We start from the raw sequence: 21,281 nt of genomic DNA on the forward strand, positions 1-21,281 counted from the left end.
TCTGGGCTTTATCAAAGAACATTACAACTTCTAGAAGAGAGTCAACCTTCCTATTTTACAACAGAAATCCGATACTTTGCTAATCCATATGTTGAAAACAGCAGGGGTTACTGGGTGTTTAAAAGATTGCTACGTTTATAAAGATAGTGGTAGTGTAGTGTGTGTGTGTGTGTGTGTGTGTGTGTGCACATGCATTTCTGTCTTTTTTCCCCTTTCTTTTCTAAAACATTTTGAATAGGCAGTTTATGTTTGGGTTCACTTCCCCCTTTTTTTGTAATTAAGCTCATGGTTTTTCTAACTTCATTATTTGTCAGGACGTAGTGATTTAGTCAGTGGGAGGTGAAACTGAAGATATGGGACTTCTTTTCCCTTCCTCTGGATAACCAGTTAACCCCAGGAATGTTTTGGCCGATGCAAGGGTAAAATGAGGACACAAGACTTATTTTTTAAAGATTTTTCTTATTATCAAGTCACACATATCATTTTCTAAGATTATGAAATACAACCAGTCTTACCAGTTACAAAAAATACTTTGGCTTGGCAAGTTTATAGGCTCTTATTTTCTTGTCAAACTAAAAATTTGCTAGTAGTTGCTATAAATGAAAATGACAGCAGCTTTCTGATTTTTCCCAAAGGCACCCTGATACAATTTTTTTCCATTCATTTTATTCTTTTTAAAACTGGACAATTACAACAATGAGGGATTGAAATTTTTAGCTTGTCACACATTGCTATTGTTTATATAATGCCAAACACTGGCTGGAATGGTTTTCTTCCATTGACTTAATTTTGTTAAAAAGTAATTTTGGCAATTTTAGATGCCACGTAGGCATAACCTCGTAATGCGCCAGTCATTGTCAATATCTTTCATGCTGGGCAGATCCACTGATGGGGCATGTCCAGTGCATGTGATCGTGGGTTATGAGACCACCATGTGAGAAGGCCTCCCACCACGCTGATTTTGTCGTCAATTGGTATATAAGATAGTCCTCCCCCCTCCAAATCACTGCAGCAAAGAGGTTAGTTCTTTGAACACACAGTTCTCTCAGACAAGGATATATGAGGCCATAGAGTATGGTAAACTTAGAATCATACTAGGAATCCATAGAGTGTGGTCTAGTCCTAATTTTGTGCCATTCTGGCTATAAGATTTTGAGCAAAACTACTTTGGGTACCAGTTTTCCTATCTGGAAAATTGAAGGATTGGGCCATTGATTTCTAATATCTCTTTCAGAATATCAGTGATCTCTTTTCTTGCTGATTTCCTTTTCTACCTTTTCTCCCATGTGTATACGGCCTTAATGTATTAAGATATGTGTTGGTAAGGAAGTTGAACAATAATGGCTCATAATTGACATTCTTCTCACAGCTCAGGCAATCCCTAGTAGTACAATGGAAGAAACAGCTACCCAGAAAGAGCAATGGGTGGAGAATGGATGGCCTGGGGAATATCCCCAATCACCAAAAGAAGACTCTCATTCAACAGCAGGGACAACTGGTAATGGATTGTTTAACAAGCAAGCTTGGGTGGGAGCTTCCTCTTGGGTTAAATCTTGAGCATTGAGGACACTGAACAGAAAGACATTGAAGGAATTGTCACAAGATGTTCAAATCCCTTAATGACTTATGATATAGTCAACACAGAGCCAACCCTTAGATGCTCATAGCAAGTCACCAAAACAGGCACGGATATAGATAGCATAGGAAGAAGACGCAGAGAACATATCTCTTGCGTATTGTCACTTTCAGGTCTAGTTTTGGGGCATTTCCCCTGGTGAGATTGTAACAGAGACTCTGATCTGACCAAGTACTTCCTCTTGTCTTGTAAAGGAATCTACAACATGGCTTTATGAAATACTGGGCACGTTAGAAAACATTGGGTCCGAATCCTGATGTTGGAAGAAATGGAGCCAGATAGTTAGAAAAATACCTGTCTGGTGTCATTTAGCACTTTGGTCATGTCTCTTTGGAGAGTTCTCTTTGAATGCACAGTGCTTTTTTTCTTACATTTACAAAAACACACTTTCGCTTTTCTTGAGTTGTGGGATTGTGGAAATTGGATGCGAGTCCTGCCATCATCTCTGAGTGATGCCAGATAGCTTGGCTCTGCAAGCCGCTGTGCATGATTCTTTTGTCTGTGTGGCAGAAACACGGAAATGCATTCTGTCTTGTAAAAGAAGGTGAATTCCGTGTTCTGCTTGGTAGCAGAGTAGTGCCCTGTTTCCATTTGCAATATAGAAGGTAATGCGACTGTCCTTCCGGGGCGGGCAGCTTCTGACCGCAAACCTGGCGTAGCAGTGGATTCAGGGACTGGCTCTGTGGTGCGGTTGGTGCTAAGGGGCTGCTGTTGGACTCTTCTCTACCTGTGTATCTCCACTGGCTCAGAATGAAGCAAAAGCACGGGCTGAATTCTTATATGTCACTTGAGCCGTGAATCCCACTGTTAGAAGGTAATGCTTCTAATGGATTCCATTCATGCTTTTGAGATGAATGGCATTTATTGCAGGTTTATCTTGTGGGAAGCCCGATTCCTTCTCTAAGTCACTGCCAGCCTAATGTGCATTTCATTGGGATGTGGTTGTCTCGGAATGACACCATGTGCTTAGACACTTCCTCCGTTAGGGGATGGTGGTCACGTGGCATGTGGTTCAAGAACCACTTCTTCATCTTCACGTGATGACTATAACTCGCCCTCTGTTCACGCAGGAGTCGTTACTGCTTTTGTGGCCTCTGGTTCACACGCTGACTGCTAAGTAAATGAGCATGAACAAACCCATACCTTCTAAAACCTTCTCTGTTTATACAACTTCTTGGCCCTCTATGCCAGGAAGATGCTTTCATTGTCTTGTCTAGAGAATAAAGTCTTTTTAAAAATATCAGCCTATGTATCCCTGGCCAGATGCCAACTAACGCTTTGACACTTGCTCGAACTACATGGTCACAACAGCCACAGCCCAAGACGGCCATCCAGATCAAAGGACGACAACGCAGAGGCAAGAGGACAGCTCCTGGACTTATTTCTTTGACCCAATCTCACATCCAGTGGAACGAGGTCATCAAACAGAAAGATGGATGGGTAATAGCCTCTGAGCTTTTTTCTATATCATGTTTTTGAAAGCCACCAAATGGCTATTTACCTAGAAATGTGCCCTTGGTTTTAGACCAGTCTGCTTCCTAAGGAACGTGAAGTTTCTTTAAAAATTAGTTTTCTAGGTAGGGATGATACGTACATTCATCTGAATACGAAATCCTGAGCAGACACTGAAGAATTCAGCCAGAGGGTTCAAGAAGAATTGGTCCTAAGATGGTGGGGGTGGAAGTTATTTTCTCTGAAGAAGGAGCAGTCTCAAGATTTCTTTTCCATCTACTTTTAAGTACGGGACTTTAGAAAGAGTAAGTGATGACTGAATTCAGGGACTATTTTCATTGTAGACCCAAAGATGTAACTTGTCTTTAGTAGAGAAATCTTAGAGGTCAAAAATTGGTGCACACTCATTTCAAACAAGTAACTAAAAAGCTCAGAAAACATTATTCACTCTTGCCACATTTAGAGAGAAATACAGTACCCAGTGACTGAGGATTTGGACCACTCTTGGCCCTCAATAAAGGTTTGCAAATTGAATTAATGGACAACTTTTATACAGGATGGAATCCCTGCTTTCTTAAATATCATTCTTATTTACCTAAAAGCAATTAAAAACAGAAATGAAAGAGAGAGTAAAAAAGATACTAGCTGTAGTTCTGCAAGAATGGAGGATTGTGATTTTATCTGACCAATTTTTATATTCAAAGGAATTCTTTCTTTATCAGAACAGATGACAGCTTTCCTGAGACACTCTGTAGGCGCTGGCAGCAGGTGGTGTCATCCCTCTTCTCAGTCTTTACTAAGCTGAAGAAGCCATGCTCCTTACTATACCCATGAATTGAGTTACTCAAGTTTTTTTTAAATTATTCGACAAGATGTCTTGATCGCAGAAATGTCACTTTCCAAAAAGGAAGATAAACCAAAAGAGTCAATAGAGGGGATGTGAATTTCAGTCATAGCATTGAATACATTATCTGGATAGAAACTGCCAAGGGTATGCATCACATAGACTGTATCGAAATGGGTTTCTAAGAGCACAATGATGATATCTTTTGATATTGAATTCAACAAAATTATCTCCAAGATGAATCCCAGTTTCTATGGCCTCATTTCTTTAAAATATCCTATGCCTTACCCCAATATTAATGATTAGATATCCCTTAAGCTACAATTGTATTAAATATCTTCTGTTTCCCTCTGGCGTCATCTGGACCTGATTCAGTCTGTCCGGATGCAGCAGTGGGGGTGAACTTTGAGCTAGAGAGCCAGCTACCGCAATGGTGCTCTTGGATTGTTTGGCCACTGTTTCACTCAGGACTTGTAGTTCCAGCAGCAATGATTCATGATAATGACTAGAAACAGCACGTTTAAATGTTTCAGTGACATTTCTGTATCACTCAACACTGTACATGTTAAATCCCAGAGACACCGCAGGCCTGTGTTTAAGGGAAGAATGGTTCACTGACCTCTACTGCTTATTTCTTGCCCCTGAATACTTCCCGTGGCTTCCATGTAGGTCGTATTGGATGATAATTTTATGTGTTATATGCACGTTCACTCCATGAAGCAGAAAGGACCAAAAGAGAGAAGAGGGCTGTGAAAAAAACAAAAACAAAAAACAAACAAAAACAAAACTCTTTGCCAAGTGAGGGAGATGTGAAAAAATGGTGTCTGAAGCAGGACGATTTATCTTCTCCCCGTGACGCAGATCACATGTGTCTATGAGGGAGGCAATGTGTATGGCACGGGACAAGTCACACATGGGCTATGTTTCTGACTTTCTGCAAGGCTTGAGAAGCACCTCATGTGCTCATGTATTGTCCTGCCAGACTCAGCAAAAATAAACAAAATGGCACCTTTCATACACTTAGCCTTTAAATGAAAGCCAGGTCCTTCTTGTGGTACTTTTTGAAGAAGTCATACTTTGTTCCACTTCTGGAGACACGAATCAGTATGTACTTCTTTTCCTCTTGTCCAGGTTTGGGTATGAAAATAGTTTGTCTAGAAACCATAAATCACCCTCAGGGAGCGGCTTAGTAAATCAAGCATTAACACTGATTTGATTCCTTCAGATATGGACTCCAGCCATAGTACAACACGTCAGCCTTCTGCAGACCCACACACACATTTGGTGGAAGAGTTGGACAGGACAGGACCTCTTTCAGTGACAACTCGTAAGGACATAACAGCCCTTTTACTGGCCCGCCGTCCTGCTTCAGCTCTTGCTCACGCTGGCCCGGAGGCAGAGCTCGGTGGTAGAATGGCGCCCTTAGTGCTACGTGGCTCGGCTCAAGCGTGGAGTATAAATGGGTCTTCATTGTCTATATTTTCTTGGTGGGTTCTTTAAATCTGGTTTTGCCTTCATTCTTGGTGATTTCCAGAGGCAATGACTTTATGTTCAGGAAAATAAAAAGGTTGTGGGATTCCACCCAACCTGATTTTCCTTCCCTAAGTTGTTAGGTGAGTGAAACCCAAGACCATGGTGAAGACAGTGGTTTCTCTATATTTTAACCATCTCCTTTTGCTTCCCATCTTTCCTCCAATCAAGGCAGAAGAGGAGTAGGGTTGCTTTCATGGTTATGAAAAGAGATTTTGGGGCCAGATAATCACAGAGAATGGGAAGATCACAGCAGCCCACAGAAGAGGGGCAAAACATGCTGTTGACCATTAACGAAGGTGCCAGGGCCAGGGAACAAAAGAGGAACATTTGCTGATATCTCTTCCTATTACTAAACATCTGGGAGAATCCATGCTAAACTGTTAGTAGGCTTCATGGCCACTGTATGGACAGGGCTATCCTAGAGATCAGCCTGAAGTCATTCGCAATTTCTTGACAGAATATGAAAGAATTAAGAGGCTTCATTTCACTTCTTGCTCCACATACTGGGCAGAGTCTTTCATGTGAGCCCAAGCATGTGTTGATCACCAAGAATGTATGTAGCACGGTGTTAAGCATCAAAGGAGATGGAGAGAAGCCTGAGAAGGTCCCGTCCGATGGAGGGTCTTGTGTTTCCACTTCACGTCCCTGCTGACTCTTATTCTGAAACTGGAATTGGGATTTGGTGAATGTCTTTCTCCTGGTTGTTGTGTTTTCCTGGTGGTGGACTTGGCTTACGGATGTGCTTTATGGAATGCTTGCACCTGTAACTCAGAGGTCAGGACCTTTCTTAGAAGAACACAAAAGAAATCAAATCAAAACAGTCAAAGTGATTTCAGATATGGGCAGCGGTTCAACGCCAAATTGGTATGTGTCAGTGAGGGCCCTGTGTTTGCCCAGGCAAGCGTTTCCTGAGGCTTCGGTACAGTGAAGAGAATCCTCATTCACAGACAAGATCAAAAACCTCATAATAGAGTAAAATGGTAACTTTAATTTGCTATTCTTTAGAAGGGACTTAAGATTTCTTTGTGTAAATTTGATCTGAGTTACTTGAGCAGGTTATTTTAGATTCTAGAGCTGCTTCCTCTTTTGTCGTGAGAAGTGTGCTCCCTGCTATCCCGGTATTCATTTCCCTACAGTTGCACTTCTTGACCCACAGCTGGGTGCTCTTGATCATGTCTAGGAGCCCCCAAATTCAACCATTCCCTTTTCCCCGTCTCTGTGCTCCCTGGTTTACCTAAGGGACCAGAAGAAGTGCTGCAATGGGGCCAGGATGAACCAGGATGGAGCAAGTTTTGGCTCAGGCTTCACCTTGGCACTTTACCTTTGTTGATTGTACTGAAAAAGAGGTTCTTAGGAGCCCAGGAGGGCCAGGAGGCCAAAACAGAATTCTGGTGTGCATTTCTATCAATCAGAGCAGCATGGTACCCACACACTTCGGTGTTCTAGGCACCCAGCTGTCTGACATCACCACAGCTAGAACCTCCCTGTCAGCGGATAACAGAGGATTTGTTTCATGGTTCCACATTAATGCTGGGTTCCTCCCTCATTGAAACAGAGCAGAGTCCTACTCAGACCTTCCCTACATCACATGGAGGCTTGGAAGAAGATAAAGACCACCTGATGACTTCTACCCCAACATCTAGCAGTAAGGATTGTAGAGCCCAGCTGGCTTCCGCTCTTGATAAAGAGCCGTAAATTATGGCCGCTCTGCAGGGTCTGTGCTGGAGGCCCAGGAATGGGCTGCCTTTATGCTGTTACTTCTGATCAGAAGGTGCGGCTGGTGGTGGTTCTTTGATTTTTCTGCTCTGTGGGCCTCTTTGAAGCTATTGTCGATTAAGTGCAAACTGTATTTCTTAATCTGAAAGGTCAGGTTTCTTAAGCTCTGGAGTTAGTAGCGTGGTTTCAAAATCACTTATAGATGATTTATAATTGGTGCAAAGGTCTGAATTCTATCACCCTCTGTTCTCCTTTCACCAACATATTATTTTGCCATTCATCTTCTGGACGTGCATCCGTGGCGCTGGTGACTAAGAAGCAGTGCCCTTATGGCAAAGGAAAGAGTAATGAGAGCCTCACGGCTTTGAAACCTGGCATTTACGGTTCCATTTGCGGGCAGCATAATTTTACTTTTCAGTTCAATGATGTGTTTTCTCCATTTCATCAAAGGCGGGTCCAATTGAGTAAGAGCTCAAGATTATCTAGCACCTGAGCTCACTTCAAGGTCCCCGCCGTGGTGGCATAACCCTAACGTTAACCATCCAGGCAGATGTGGCAACAAATGCCTCTCCTGGGTATTGGGACCACCAAAATCACTTCCACGGAGTCATGTCCAGGTGGTGCCGATTGCAAAATATCGCTTCTGTACAATAGTAGGAACGAACTGCATGGTCTTTTGCTCTGCGATCATGAATAACAAGCGGAAAGCTTTTGCAGCGCTGGCACGTTCTCAAGACCAGCGCCTGATGGGTGATGACCTCACCAAGGGGGGCTCACCTTTGATCGCACCTCCACACAGACAGGACCGATGGCAGAGGCGGAAGAAGAGGTGGACATCTTCCCGAAGACTCAGCTACTTCAGTGGAAGGTTCTACTTCTCCCTTGCCAGCCACCGGGGAATACAGCACCCTCATCCCGGTGACCCCTGCTAAGACGGGGTCCCCTGGAGTTACTGAAGTTAATATTGCTGGAGATTCCAACTCTAACATTATTCATTTCTTTTCAGGTAACTTGGCCATCTGTTATCTGGTCTGATTTCTCTACAGAGAGAAACAACCCATACTTTCATACTGCAGGGGACATTTTCTTTGTGGGCTGTGATTAGACCGATTTGTGTTATGGGAATGGCCTTTATTACAGGTCATCATTCTAGAGCAAGTAAAGTTAGATTTATTTTAGATAAATAATGCCTTTATTTGCCAGTGTAGTCTATGTTTAATTTTGCGAATTGGTTGTTATAGTAGAATTTCTTTCTTTGTTCCTAATCTTACGATATATTAATTTGAGCCGTATGAAATCAATGCTTTGGTAGGTCAAAGTATTTAAATATTAGCAATTTCATTCGATTCAACTCAGATATGCTACCTGTTTAGTAAGGTGTTACCCAATGTGTGAATAATTTCCATATGCTAATATCTTTGCTCTGAAATTATTATCTTTACTGGTGATGGATTGGTGAATTTTACTTTCGGTGAAGGGCTCGTGGCTAAACCTTCTTACGATTCACACCTCAAAGTTTATGATTTAATCTACCAGTAATGAGTAGGCATGATTTCTCTTGTTGCAATGGCAAAGAGATGACTAGAGATGACTTATTCAATTAAGTTGGACATGGACCTAAAAGGAGAGCGAGACTTCGTTTCTCAAATAAGCAGTCTCCCCTACTTCTCCCTTTCTTTGTTCCTTCATTTGCATTAAGAGACTTACATTGAAGAAAAAACAACTGGAAATACCTACTCTGGCTAAGAAATGAGAATCGGAATCTCTCCATCCTGTGCCAGTGATTCAAGTGTTTCTTGCCACTCAACCATTGAATTATACAGAAGATTTGTGATTTCAAATATATATATATATTATATATATATAATATGTATATATAATATATATAAAATACATATATAATATATATAATATATATATATTTCTAGCAAGGTTTGCCTCTCTTCCCCCCCAAAAAAGAATAAGTCTTATGAGAACCCAGTATATATAACGGATGACATCTGTGATTCTCTAATTGATATGGGGACAAAAGACTCAGAATGCCAGGTGCTTGGATTCTTTCCTCTGGGCTGCTCACCCAGAGCTTCCAGAAAAGCAGTTTTTAAAAATACTAACTTTGGTGATATTGGCAAGACAAAGCTCCTCACACCCTTTGGTTCACTATTCAGCATGGTTCTGCCCTCCGTTATTAAACATCCCGAGTAGCCTTGCTTGTTTCCTTCCAAAGAAGTTAATCTTAGAGCACTGCCTCTTTTCTCTTGGCAGAATAAGGACTGTGGTGTAATCAAATGAATTCAAATTTTAAATGGCAATTTTAAAAGTACTAATATCGCGGAAGGGTTACATAGCCTATTTTTTAGTAAATAAAATGCTTTCTACAAGATTGATCCTCATACATGCTGATTCCTTCTATAATTCCATGGTCAAACAGATTTTCTGTGGTTCCTCATGGATCAAATGATTAGTAAGTGATTCATCCTTGATTTTCTTCTGAGGCCACTCAGATAAAGCCTATTTCTTCCCATATGCTTTTTCTCCATCTTGATGCTTAATGTTAAGAACTAAAACATTTGCTGTTTCCATGGTGGTAGTGGTGGTGGTGGTGGTGACAACGGTGGACAATGGTGGTGGTGGTATTGGGGGCACTGGTGTTGGCATTTCAGCAAATGCTGTTTTCGAGTATTCTAACTAAGGAACAAAGCAATCTGTCTCCTCTGTACAATTACACGAGAGATGACAGGACGCCTACCTCTGCCTTCTCTAACCAAGGAAATGGTGATGCTCAGATTACTGTATTTTCCTTACAGGTCTTCATAATAAGTGACAGTAGCCATTTTATGAAACCATTGTCCCTTTTTGTTGTTATTGTTGTTTGTCTTGTTGTTGTTTTGTTTTGTTTGTTTTAAGATTCCAGCACATTGGAAAATGTGTGGGGAAGAGGGAGAAAAACAAGGGTTTCCATAGGCTGAATCCCAGATTTGACCTGTGGACCCAGATTTGAGCTGTTGATGAGCTTGTCTCATTCTAAAGCCTTTCGGTGATAGATGTTTAGGAAGATGGGATTATATTAACCCTTGGTGTTGGAAATACAGATTTAAATTTTGAAAAATATTTTTAAAACCTATTTTAATGACCAGGTCCACATTTTTTACATGTTAGCTCTCATCTTCTCATCCCTTTTTCACTTATCTTCAGACTCTTTTTCTCTAAATAAGCAGTTGACCTTTCCCTTTGAAGTTTTACATAATTCAGCACCAGGATCCTGTACTGCACACCAAAACCATTTCTCTATTTCCTGCCTCGGAGAAACCTCATTAAGCAGCTCATGCTCTGAGTCAGAGAGTACACACCCTCCCAGTGGTCCCATTTGTGTTATTCGAAGCATATAGTCTTCATTTCAAAGACACAGTATCAAGTTCCAACCTCAGATCTGCGAAGACATGATAATATTTTTGTTAGAGTGTTATGTTCTTAGATTTCTACCAAAACCACACTTCCTGTGGTCATCCTGGATGGTCTGTGCTATCCTAGTTTCTTTCATTTTGATTGAAGCCCTGGTGTACTCACCAGGGGATCTAGCAATGAACAGTAATTAGTACACCGTGGAGCCATTCAAGGCTCCTTGCCATTGGTTTTTTTGGTGACCTTGAAAACACTAAACTTGGTGATAGAATGTCTGAAATTGCCAAAGTGAGGAAATGCAGATTGCAGCGGAACACCCAGTAATGAGCCTGTTCTGATCACTCCTTACAGAAGACCAGGACTCCTCAGTTCACCCCAGTGGAACGTCCCACACCACTCACGGATCAGAATCAGCTGGTGAGTTTGAGCTGCTGTAGTCATTTGCTGGTATCACCATTGAGCCTGCTGATGATTAATAAAGTATGAGTCAGTGTCTCAAGAAGATGGTTCTCAGACTTTCTTAGCATGCATCACAGTCACAGAGAGTGCTTATTAAATCACACTGGTGGGCCCCGTTCTTAAGGTTTTTGAAGCGGTAGGTCTGAGGTGGAGCTTGAGTCTATTTATTTCTGGTAAGTTCCCTGGTAATGCTGATGCTGCAGGGATGGGGACCACACTTAGAGAACTACTGAGTTGAAGAGAAGTCTTCCGTATGGAAGGATCAGGAAGAATTCAGGGAGGGTCTCAATTTAGCGTTCTACTACACTGGCCTGATTAAGAACGTGGGTCTTGGAGTATTAACGGCCTGGGCTTGATCCCAGCTCCTCCATATACTAACTGAGGATGTTGCTTGTGGGATTTGAGACTCCATTTCCTGACAATTAAAATTGGGATAATAGGGGCGCCTGGGTGGCACAGCGGTTAAGTGTCTGCCTTCGGCTCAGGGCGTGATCCCGGCGTTCTGGGATCGAGCCCCACATCAGGCTCCTCCGCTATGAGCCTGCTTCTTCCTCTCCCACTCCCCCTGCTTGTGTTCCCTCTCTCGCTGGCTGTCTCTATCTCTGTCAAATAAATAAATAAAATCTTTTAAAAAAAATAAAATAAAATTGGGATAATAATAATTGTCACAGGGCATTGTTCTAAAGACTAAACGATGACACAGGTATAAAGCATTTAACAGAACCCCCAGCACATGGCACTGTAGCTAGCATTTACTGAGAAGTTACCGTGTGCTGGTGGTGGTGTACTAAACACTTTCCACATGCTAGGGTGGACCAGATGAAGCTGCCATGTTTGTAGGTCAACAGTCAAAAATCCACGATTTCATATGGTTCATCTAATATTACTTTATGTAATCATCCTACAAACCCTGTGACCTATGTAAGTACTCTTAGCATCCCTGTGTTCCAGACGAGGACACTAAGACTCTGAGAAGGCACGTACCTTGGCTGGGTTGACATGACTGGTGAGTTGAGTGGTGGAGCCAGGTTTCAAGCCCCGAGGTCTCATATTGCCTCTATAAGTATGTTCTGGAGAAAACACTCCATAATGACCATAATTACTGCCAGGCACGTATTATTAAATAGATACTTGTTTGCTGTGACTCAGATCACACCCCTGGAAACATTACTGCAGGCAACAAAAGTCTGACATGAGGCAGGTTTACTTGTGACCGGCAACGCTGCGACCCCTGAAAGGTCCTGCCGATACCGGTGGCCCTGATATCATTAGTCCAGGAGACCCCATGAAAACCAGGTAATCCACCTGGCCCATGGTCTTCCCCTCATTCCCAAGTCAGGGCTACAGTTTGCCTCCAGGCCTAAAGGCTCACACACTTAAAGCAAAGATGAAGATAGATATTTACACGGTGGCTCAGTAATTAACTTTCCTGCGATAGCACGAGAGAGAGGGGTTCATTAGGGATGCTGCTAAAGGTCCTCTTTAGGTTCCTTGGATGGGACATTTAGCCTTTCCCCCACTCAGTTTCCTTTTTAGTAAAACGGGGATCAGGACCCCGGCCTCCATTACCTCCCGGAGTTTTGGGGGTGAATGGGAGCTATCAGGAAAATGAAAAACTTTGGGAAATGGTAGGGAGTTATTAAAACCATGCCTAAAATCAAGAGACCCTAGCTACCCCAAGTGTGGTCCTTGGACCAGCCACTGGGACATCTCCTAGGAGCTGGCTGGAAATGCAGAATCCCCAGCCATTGCAGACCTACTGAATCAAGGTCTGCATTTTAACTAGACCTCCCCCCCACACGGGGTGTTTTGTATGTGCGCCCAAGTTTGAGAAGCTCTGTCCTAGACTGTTTTTCTCACAGTCAAGGCCAGTCGAATTATCTCTGCGCACACGTCTCAGGTCGGATCTCATCTCCAAATTACAGTGTCAAGTGTCCGTCTTTGCAAAGCTTGCTTTCCCAGCCAGCCCTACCCTGGCTGGATCTGCAGACCTCTGGGGCGCAAGGTGAGGCCTGCTGTATCTCGTCCATCTTCCCTGGCTGTTGCTTGAAGTGAGAATCAGGTGGGCGGGAGCGGTCTCTTTTGTTTGACTCCTGTGCAGGTGTGTATTGTTCAAGTGGGAGGTTTCATCTTGTACACACACCCAGATCTTTCCTTGCTGGGAGCGCTTTTTTTGAAAACCCAAATAAAGAGATCATGATCCATTACTGGCCTCCTTTTCAAATATCAAAGGCTGTTATGAGTCAGAGAAGGACCAGGGAGAGTGCCTATACTGCTCCGACGACTTTCAAGCCCAGAGATCTCCAGTGTAGACGGCCAACATCCCATGACCCATGCAGGTGAAGACGTGCCAATGACTGAGGACCCCGGGGGGCAGCTAGGAAAAACACCTTGGACTCCTGAGGTTTGCAAAGTACAAAACCACCATCCAAGTGTGTTGAATGGCCAGAGGTCTCTTAAGAATTTGTTCCATTTCGAGTTTAACGAAAACATCTGCTAAAACAGGAGTCAGCCTATACCCAAAATAACCACGATCATCAGAATTTCACTGTCCACTGTCTACAGTTTGACTCTCCACAGACATCTTCCTTTAAGTCAACCCTGGCCATCTTCATCCATTGCTTGGCCAGACAGACTGCCCTGATTGGCTTTTTCTTCCCTCAGTGGACTTCAGAATTTTGCGGTGGGTTACCCGTGGGTAGTGGGGAGCAAGTTCATTTTTGTAGGGTGTTTTCAAATTTTGCTTTGAAACAGTGGAGGAAGCATAAAAAACCAAACAGAACATGCAGCTTTGACTTGGTCTCTTCATGAGATGTCTTAGAATTTTCTTTTTTTTTTTTTTTTAAAAAAAAAAAAAAGAAGTTTCTTTTAGAAACTCCCTCGTTTTGATGAGCCTCCCGGGCAGAGCTGTGGATTCTTGGTCTTGGACATTTCCTTCCAGTTTGAGATGCTTTGTTTCCTTTTTTTTTTTTTTAATATTTTATTTTATTTTATTTTTTGATGTAAAGTTCGATGATTCATTCGTTGCATGTAACACCCAGTGCACCATGCAATACGTGCCCTCTTATTTTGTTTTGTAGTGGTAGAAAATATTCATTCCTCTGAAAACAAGGCATGTTTCAATAACATATTAGCAGGGACTCTAATAGGGTGACTTTTCCTGGACAGAAAGGGCCACTGCCCCTTAAACCCTTATTTTCTAATGTTTATTTTCGTGTCTGTGAAGACACTGGATGCAATTGTTAGATTTGCTTTGGACTTTCCGGGGCATTTGAATCCACTAGGGATCTTGTTAAAATGAAGATTCTGTTTTTAACGTCTTGAGGAACCTCCATACTGTTTTCCTATGGTTTCACTCATATGTGGAACATAAGGAATAGCACAGAGGCCCACAGGGGAGGGGAGGGAATGCTGAGCGGGAAGAAATCAGAGAGGGAGAGGAACCATGAAAGACTCTGGACTCCAGGAACCAAACTGAAGGTTACGGAAGGGAGGAGGGGTGGGGGGATAGGGTAACCAGCGATGGGTATTAAGGAGGGCACGTGTGGTGATGAGCACTGGGTGTCATACGCAACAAATGAATCGTTGAACACTACATCAAAAACTAGTGATGTACTATATGCTGGCTAATTGAACATAATAATAAAAAAATAATTTAAAAAAAGAGAAAAAATGAAGATTCTGACTCAGTAGGTTTGGGGTGAGGCCTGAGATTCTGTATTCCTAGTAGGCGCCCCCGTGATGCCGATGTGGCCGGTCAAGGGACCACACTCGGAGTAGCAAGGTCCTGAATCAGAAATAGGATGGAGCAGCTTCGCACAGTTCCCATTCTTGTGTACTTCTTTAAACCTCTGTAAAATTGTGGTGAAGTGGATTTTATTCTTTTTTTTTTAAAGATTTTATTTATTTGACAGAGATAGAGACAGCCAGCGAGAGAGGAAACACAAGCAGGGGGAGTGGGAGAGGAAGAAGCAGGCTCATAGCGGAGGAGCCTGATGTGGGGCTCGATCCCAGAACGCCGGGATCACGCCCTGAGCCGAAGGCAGACGCTTAACCGCTGTGCCACCCAGGCGCCCCAAGTGGATTTTATTCTTAGCCCCATTTTCTGAATGAAAAAACTGAGACCTGGAGAGGGTAGCTTGACTCAGCAGATGTCTCTAGCAAGAGGCGGGGGCAGGACTCGAATCCAGGGCTGCCCTGCTCTGGAGCCCAAGGTCTCCAACACGGCACAGTCCCGCTGGTGAAACGTCTCATGTCCTTGACGAACAACGACATTTCCAGACATTAGCCTTAATCAAGCCAACTTTTCTGGGGAGATAACTTTCTTGTAACGCTTCATGTTTGTGGCTAGGATCTATAAATAGCTTCCAGCGATGCAGAGCGTAGCGAGGTTGGCCCTGCGTGCTGCTCTGTAAGGAACTCATCGTTATGCATTCCAAAGTTCGGTTGAGAGATGTTGTTTTTTTCCCCTTAGGACACTCAAGTGGGAGTCAAGAAGGTGGGGCAAACACGACCTCCGGTCCTATGCGGAAACCTCAAATTCCAGGTAAGTTTCAAGCTGTGCGGCAAAAAAAAAAAAAAAAAAAAAAAGTTCCAAAAAAACACATTCTTTACAAGTTCAAGGGTGAATGAAGCACTTGGTAGGAAAGAATGGAACTTTCTTTTCTTTCTTTTTTCTGGGTCCCATAAATTGAATGAGCTAATATTCAGACCTGTCCCTGGTCTGTCCCAAAGAAGTGGCATGTTAGTTACTAAGGCTTCCTTCCCACATGAGTGATCCATCACCCAAGGGACTCTGTCCCATACCCAGGTCCTTCCTGTCCCGGCCCCCGTTTCCCTTTTATGTCTGGGTTGGGGGTGAAGCGTGTAAGTTTCACACTGCAGACAGTGAGGAGACGTAAGGGCCATGTGTGTAGGGGAGGGGGAGTAAAAACATTCTTCTGGTCCCCAAACGACTGCTTCTCAAGGGATAGTCTTCCTGATCCAGGCAGAAGAAAGTGTCTAAATGAGTCACATGGTGCGGTAAGAGGGCTGGGACACCTGGCTCTCTTGAGCATCAAGATTTAAGGCACTTGAGGCAAATTCTTTATTTGACTTGGGCTCAAAACGGAGCACTTCTAAGGGGGGGGGGATTACAAAGAAGAAAGGGTTTTCCTAGGGTTGTAAATTCTCTTTTTAACTTTCCCCTCTTCAGAGGCCTCCGAGCTGAGCCTCCCTCGGGGAAAGGGAAGAATGTAGGGTGCACCTCGCCCCCTTGCCTCAGCTTGCCTGAGCATAGCTGGGATAGGAGCAAGTGGAGAGAGGGAGTGGGCTGCCAGGGAAGAGGGGGTGGCCGAGACGCAATCTGCAATATTCTTCCCGGCTCTAGTGAGAGCGAACAGGAGAGACCAAAGAAAAGAACAGAAATGGGACCAGGGACCACCTGGTGGCCTGCCCACCTCCTGACTCCACCTCCCTCCCCACACTCACCCGAAGCAGGTGGAGGCCAGGCAGAGGCGGTCCTGAGCAGGAAGTACGAGGAAACCCAAGACTGCCAAGGGGGAATGGTCAGTCGATGACTTCCTCTCCTTCTTGGTTCTTGACCTTCTAGCTCATTGCACAGATATGCAAGCCACGTGGCAAGAAAATGTATTCAAGTTGTCAAGTCATATTTTTATCCTATTAAAACTTGATTGCAAAACCTGTATATAACATCTCAATAGTCCCCGAGTGCTACATGATAATTGCAGACGTTGGGAAAATACAAACCAAAGGACAAAAATGTAAACCATTTATTTGCTACCCCACCATCCGGAAATGCCACGGTTACCATTTTCATAGACGTCCTTCCCATCATTTTAAAATGTAATTTATATACAAAAATGTAATTACAGCACGCATGCTGCTTAGTTAACCACCTCCACTCCCAAATTGTTGCCCACAGCTTTCCAGTGTCAGTAAATACTCTCCTGTTCTCACCGGCAGAAGACAGTGGCTATGCCCTGATTCATGTAACGGATCCCTTACTCTTATATTAGGTTGTTTCCAACTTTTACTATTATAAATAGCACAGCAATGAACATCTTTGAAATGAATTCTGAGGTCCTGTAAATTCCCAGAAGTGGGAACCAAAAGCTGAACCAAAAGCATGCACATTTTGAAGGATATGTTTAGCCAAATGATCCCCCCACCGTTGAATGTGCAGAAGTTCAGCCCTCCTCGGGGGTGTCCTTTTCCCACCCACTAGTGCATGGCCCCTATTTGTGTTTCTTAATAAGACATAAGGTGGGTGCTCTTATATAGGAGAAGAATGTTCTTTTCGAGGGAAACATAAATTTCCTTTAGTCTCCTTAATAATACTGCGCCAAAGGCATTTACAAGTTTCTACAGGTCATTCTATGCTTTTCTGGAGACATGCTTCTCCTGGAGGAACTTGAAAATTCTGACTGCTGATAAGAGTTTAAAATGAGAGGCCTGTTGGGCAGAGCCTATAGCAGAGTTGTGCTGGTATTATCTGCCAGTTGGCAGGGCCATTTGGCCAGACTCCTCTGTGGTGCTGAGTATAGTTCTTGTTTGGACCAGGTCAATTTATAAAGTGTATTTTTGTCTTTACAAAGTCTATTTCCCAAGCTCACGGGTGTCTTTTGGTTCACTCTCACCAGAATGGCTCATCATCTTGGCTTCCCTCCTGGCCTTGGCTTTGATTCTTGCCGTTTGCATCGCTGTCAATAGTCGAAGAAGGTAAGGGAATGCACCGCGGGGCCTTTGCTTTGAAAGGACATCAGTTACACGTGGGCTCCATGAACTTCCAGAGTGTGGCCCCTGGAACCAGCAGCCTCGACACCCTGGACACTTGTTAAAAATGCAGACTCTCAGACCCCACCCAGGTCTCTTATATCAGAGTCTGTGTTTTGATAAGATCCCAGGGACTCATGTGCGTGGTACAGTTTAAGAAGCCCTGTTCTGGCACATTCTTTAGATAAAAGAGACACTGATTATTTGGACCATCACTTGTAGGTAGTGTTGAATCTTTCGAGATTCTTAAAATTTTCAGGGTTAAACCCATGGAGACCTTATCTGATGAAAGTTATAAAATGTCTCACCCAGAAGGCATGAACGTATGTACTCATTCATTGACTGATTAAGCAATATTTAGTAAGTACATTCACAAAGGGCAAAAACACTGTATAAAGATCTAGGAATTGGTCATCTCTTTAGCCTGCCTATGGCCCATGGAACCTTCTAGAACCCTTATCTAAAATAGGTGTTGGGTTTCTGTGTTTTTTTTTTTTTTTAAAGATTTTATTTATTTAGTTGACAGAGATAGAGACAGCCAGCGAGAGAGGGAACACAAGCAGGGGGAGTGGGAGAGGAAGAAGCAGGCTCACAGCAGAGGAGCCTGATGTGGGGCTCGATCCCGTAATGCCGGGATCACGCCCTGAGCCGAAGGCAGACGCTTAACCGCTGTGCCACCCAGGCGCCCCTCTGTGGTTTTTTTTATTGTTTGTTTTTTGTAATGATACCATTTTATATTTCCTGGAAACTGTAGTTGAAAGGATTCAGGTTATTGCTTAAGAAGAGCTCCCTGACGGTAAGGTCTATGCAATGGTGAAGAATTTTCCTTGGAAAAGCCTGATTAAGACAGTCAAACAGTGTGTGGTCTGTTATCACATCCTCAGAGGTCCTTCTCTCTCCTCACCTCAACCAAGGCCTATCATGTCGGAAGCTATTTAAATAGTGCATGTACCTGACTGAGCTGTGACCAGGTTCCAGACATAAGGCCGCTGAAGTGAAATGAAGCGAAAACCGCCTTCTAGCAACATGAATTTTGACAGGGCACTCCAAAGTGTGGGTCTAAATTTCCTGTTCGAGATGCTGTAAAGGTGCAGTGTTTTCAGAGGCTGAATGTTCCTTTTATAAATGTCCCTGGAGCTTGCTTCTGACAAGGTGAAAGAATCGTATTTCCAAGTAGGGCTCCCTTTATTGTATCACTGGATCATCTAACAGGCCAGAAGAAGCTCCTTGGTTGGGGAGAGGACCCGGAGAACATGCTAGAATCTTTCTTGTTGGCTTTTGGAAAGCAACAGCTAATTCTATGGCCATGTGCAGTGCGTATGCAGTATCTCGGGTTATCTGAGGAAACTAGATCATGTCACTTTATGCTGGTACAAGTTAATAAAAGTGCTATATTAAAGTCAAATAGCTGTTGTTATCTGTACCTTTGAGAGAATAATAAAAATATTACTCATGATAGCCAACTGTATAAGGAACAAACACTAGGAAAAGAAATCTGAAAGCCCTCCTAGGAGCCTCCTATGACTAAATGGAAAGAGATTTTGTTTGCCGAATTTAAATAGTGTGACTTGAGGGAGCCCTTACAAAGCGTCTTTATACTTTCCCTCGGCCTTCTTGTTTTCTCTTAGATTACTTTTGCTCAATTAAAGATGAATTTCCTATTGTTGGAAAGGAGTCCTTTTGTTCCAGGGCCTAGACTGCACCCGTTCTGCTCCCATATACAGTCCATAAGCTTTGCACACATCGCCATAGAAACGTTGGCCCCAGATGCCGTCCATGTGGGAGAGTCCTTCGAGAAGCATCTCAGCTGTCCCTGAGAGCAGCTGGAGTCTGCACAGGGGGGCTGGTTAGCTCACGCAGTGCTCCCCATCCTGTCGGTCGCAGAAGGGGGGCCCCACGGCTGCCCTCCCCCTCGTCCCAAGACCAGCCGTCACCCTAGCAACAGGCAAACAGGGACACGAGTATCTCACCGGGAAAGGAGCTGCTTGGACGCCGTAAATTACTATGTCCTGATTTGATCATCTAAAACAGATTTGCCACGCAGCTAACGGGTGGTTAACGGCTCCACGGGCCCCTTAATGTGCACTGCGTTTCTAAAGCCGCAAGCCCATTTCTAATCCTCTTAAAAGGCTGGGGCCTTTTTGCTTTGAACATTACATTCTAGAGAGATCCAGAATCCTATTTTCATCAAAGAAAGTTTGGTGGAAAATAAGGACCTATGGCAGCATTCCGTTTATTCAGCAAACATCTTGTGAGTGGCTTCTATGATCCGAGTTGGCGAGGAAGAAAAGATTAAGCATGGAAAGGGTGCCGTCCCAGCCCAGAAGACCCTTGAGGGTTAGCAGTAGTATTGACTTGCTGGATTTGAGTCCGCTGATCTTTAGTGAGAACATACGCTGTGCCAGGCACCGCTCTATGAACTTTAGTTGAAAGATGAAAGTGAAAAACAGTCACTGAAGTTGACATGCTAGCCTTGACCACGGGCTTCCAGGACAAAGTGACCCGTGAGTCGTGTGTCGTAAAGATGCCAATCGAGGGGTCCTATTATTTCTTTAGCTTTTCCCATCTCCGTCATGCCCCACATCATCTTTCGTTGCTGTTCATAACCAGAATCCTTGAATTTCAGCTTTCCAATGGAAATCCTACTTCATTCCATTTCCTTAAGAGCAAACGATTGTCTTAAGAGTCAGTTGGGTTGGTAGGTATCCAATGAGGCCCATGAGGGGTTAGGTGACTTTCTCCTAAAGAGCTGATCTGCTTTGTACAAAGAGGAGAAATGAATGTGAGGCCTTACAAGAGGAAGTTTCACAAAGCAGGAATGATTCAAGGATGTTGCTATCTGACTATGCAGACAAGGCCTTCACCAGCTGTCAGTCTCATGGGACTAAACATCTTTTCTGTGAACCTCTCCCCCCCAGACGGCAGTCTCCCCCACTCTGTATGGTAGGTCCCCCTGTAAAGCCCTTTAGAAATGCCTTCCTTCTCTTTTGCTGAGTCAAGCTTGCTGTGGCTATCTTCACCCAACCTCGTTCTGTCCTCTAGACCAAAGCTGTCCGATAGAACTTTCGGCAATGATGGAAAAGTTCTACGTCTGCACTAACACACAACCACTGACCACCTATGGCTCCTAGGCTCTTGAAATGTGACTAGTTTGGGAGGTGACTTTTTAACTTTGTTCAGTTTTAATTGGTTTAAATCTACATAGCCACCTGTGGCTGCTGGCTACCATGTCGGGTGGCGCAGGTCCGACACACTGCAAAATAAATCCCTAAATATCGTTATGGATTGTCAGGCGGGAGAGATAGAAGAGCAGTTGTTAAGTTACTCCCCCAAATCTTTCAAGATAAATTCCTCCATGCCCTAAATGTGTGCTGCCTGGTTTCTCAGCCCACCCAGCCTGCCCACCCTCTCCTGGCGAGACCCCAGTATGGCTCCTCCCACATCAGCGGACTGATGCCTGAGGTT

At 43.7% G+C, this 21,281-nt stretch overlaps 1 protein-coding gene across 10 annotated transcripts in view; it reads left to right on the top strand.

Annotated features, from left to right (window-relative positions):
• CD44 (CD44 molecule (IN blood group)) overlaps positions 1 to 21,281 on the top strand; it is an 87,326-nt gene that overhangs the window by 60,027 nt on the left and 6,018 nt on the right. For 5 of the 10 annotated variants that reach the window (XM_087854750.1, XM_045808504.2, XM_087854742.1 and 2 more), the window contains 8 exons: positions 1,370 to 1,498; positions 2,948 to 3,076; positions 5,158 to 5,259; positions 7,021 to 7,110; positions 7,981 to 8,187; positions 10,935 to 11,000; positions 15,517 to 15,588; positions 17,684 to 17,762. In XM_087854750.1, coding sequence (XP_087710876.1) covers positions 1,370 to 1,498; positions 2,948 to 3,076; positions 5,158 to 5,259; positions 7,021 to 7,110; positions 7,981 to 8,187; positions 10,935 to 11,000; positions 15,517 to 15,588; positions 17,684 to 17,762 — 874 coding nt within the window. The remainder of the gene's footprint in view (positions 1 to 1,369; positions 1,499 to 2,947; positions 3,077 to 5,157; positions 5,260 to 7,020; positions 7,111 to 7,980; positions 8,188 to 10,934; positions 11,001 to 15,516; positions 15,589 to 17,683; positions 17,763 to 21,281) is intronic. The other 5 variants (XM_087854746.1, XM_087854747.1, XM_087854748.1 and 2 more) reach the window with 3 other exon arrangements.

The sequence above is a fragment of the Ursus americanus genome, chromosome 24, assembly GCF_024610735.1.
Source record: "Ursus americanus isolate L20-20 chromosome 24, mUrsAme1.1.p, whole genome shotgun sequence".
In the NCBI taxonomy this organism is placed as follows: domain Eukaryota; kingdom Metazoa; phylum Chordata; class Mammalia; order Carnivora; family Ursidae; genus Ursus; species Ursus americanus.